Source organism: Cariama cristata, unplaced genomic scaffold, assembly GCF_000690535.1.
Source record: "Cariama cristata isolate BGI_N322 unplaced genomic scaffold, ASM69053v1 scaffold10668, whole genome shotgun sequence".
Lineage (NCBI taxonomy): Eukaryota > Metazoa > Chordata > Aves > Cariamiformes > Cariamidae > Cariama > Cariama cristata.
Genome location: NW_009630664.1, coordinates 1 through 202, shown reverse-complemented (window position 1 = coordinate 202; position 202 = coordinate 1). Strand labels below are relative to the sequence as shown.

Sequence of the window (202 nt, the reverse complement as noted above, 5' to 3'; positions counted from 1 at the left end):
GGGTGGCGTCAGCACGAGGCAGAAGATGCCGTAGGTGTCCTCGGAGAGCACCTGCAGCACAGGCAGCACGAAGGCCGCCGTCTTCCCGCTGCCCGTCTTGGCGCAGCCCAGGCAGTCGCGACCTGCGAGGGAGGCAGGAGGATGGGGACCGTGAGCGGCCGTCAACGGCAGGACCGGGACCGGGACCGGGACCAAGCGCACT

The 202-nt window shown here is 70.3% G+C and overlaps 1 protein-coding gene across 1 annotated transcript in view; it reads right to left on the bottom strand.

The window, feature by feature from the left end:
• Positions 1-138, bottom strand: part of DDX49 (DEAD (Asp-Glu-Ala-Asp) box polypeptide 49) — a gene marked incomplete at its 5' end in the record, with an annotated part of 4,822 nt that extends 4,684 nt beyond the window's left edge. Inside the window, one exon of the mRNA XM_009705640.1 lies at positions 8-138. Coding sequence (XP_009703942.1) covers positions 8-138 — 131 coding nt within the window. The remainder of the gene's footprint in view (positions 1-7) is intronic.
• Between the last annotated feature and the right edge of the window lie 64 nt (positions 139-202).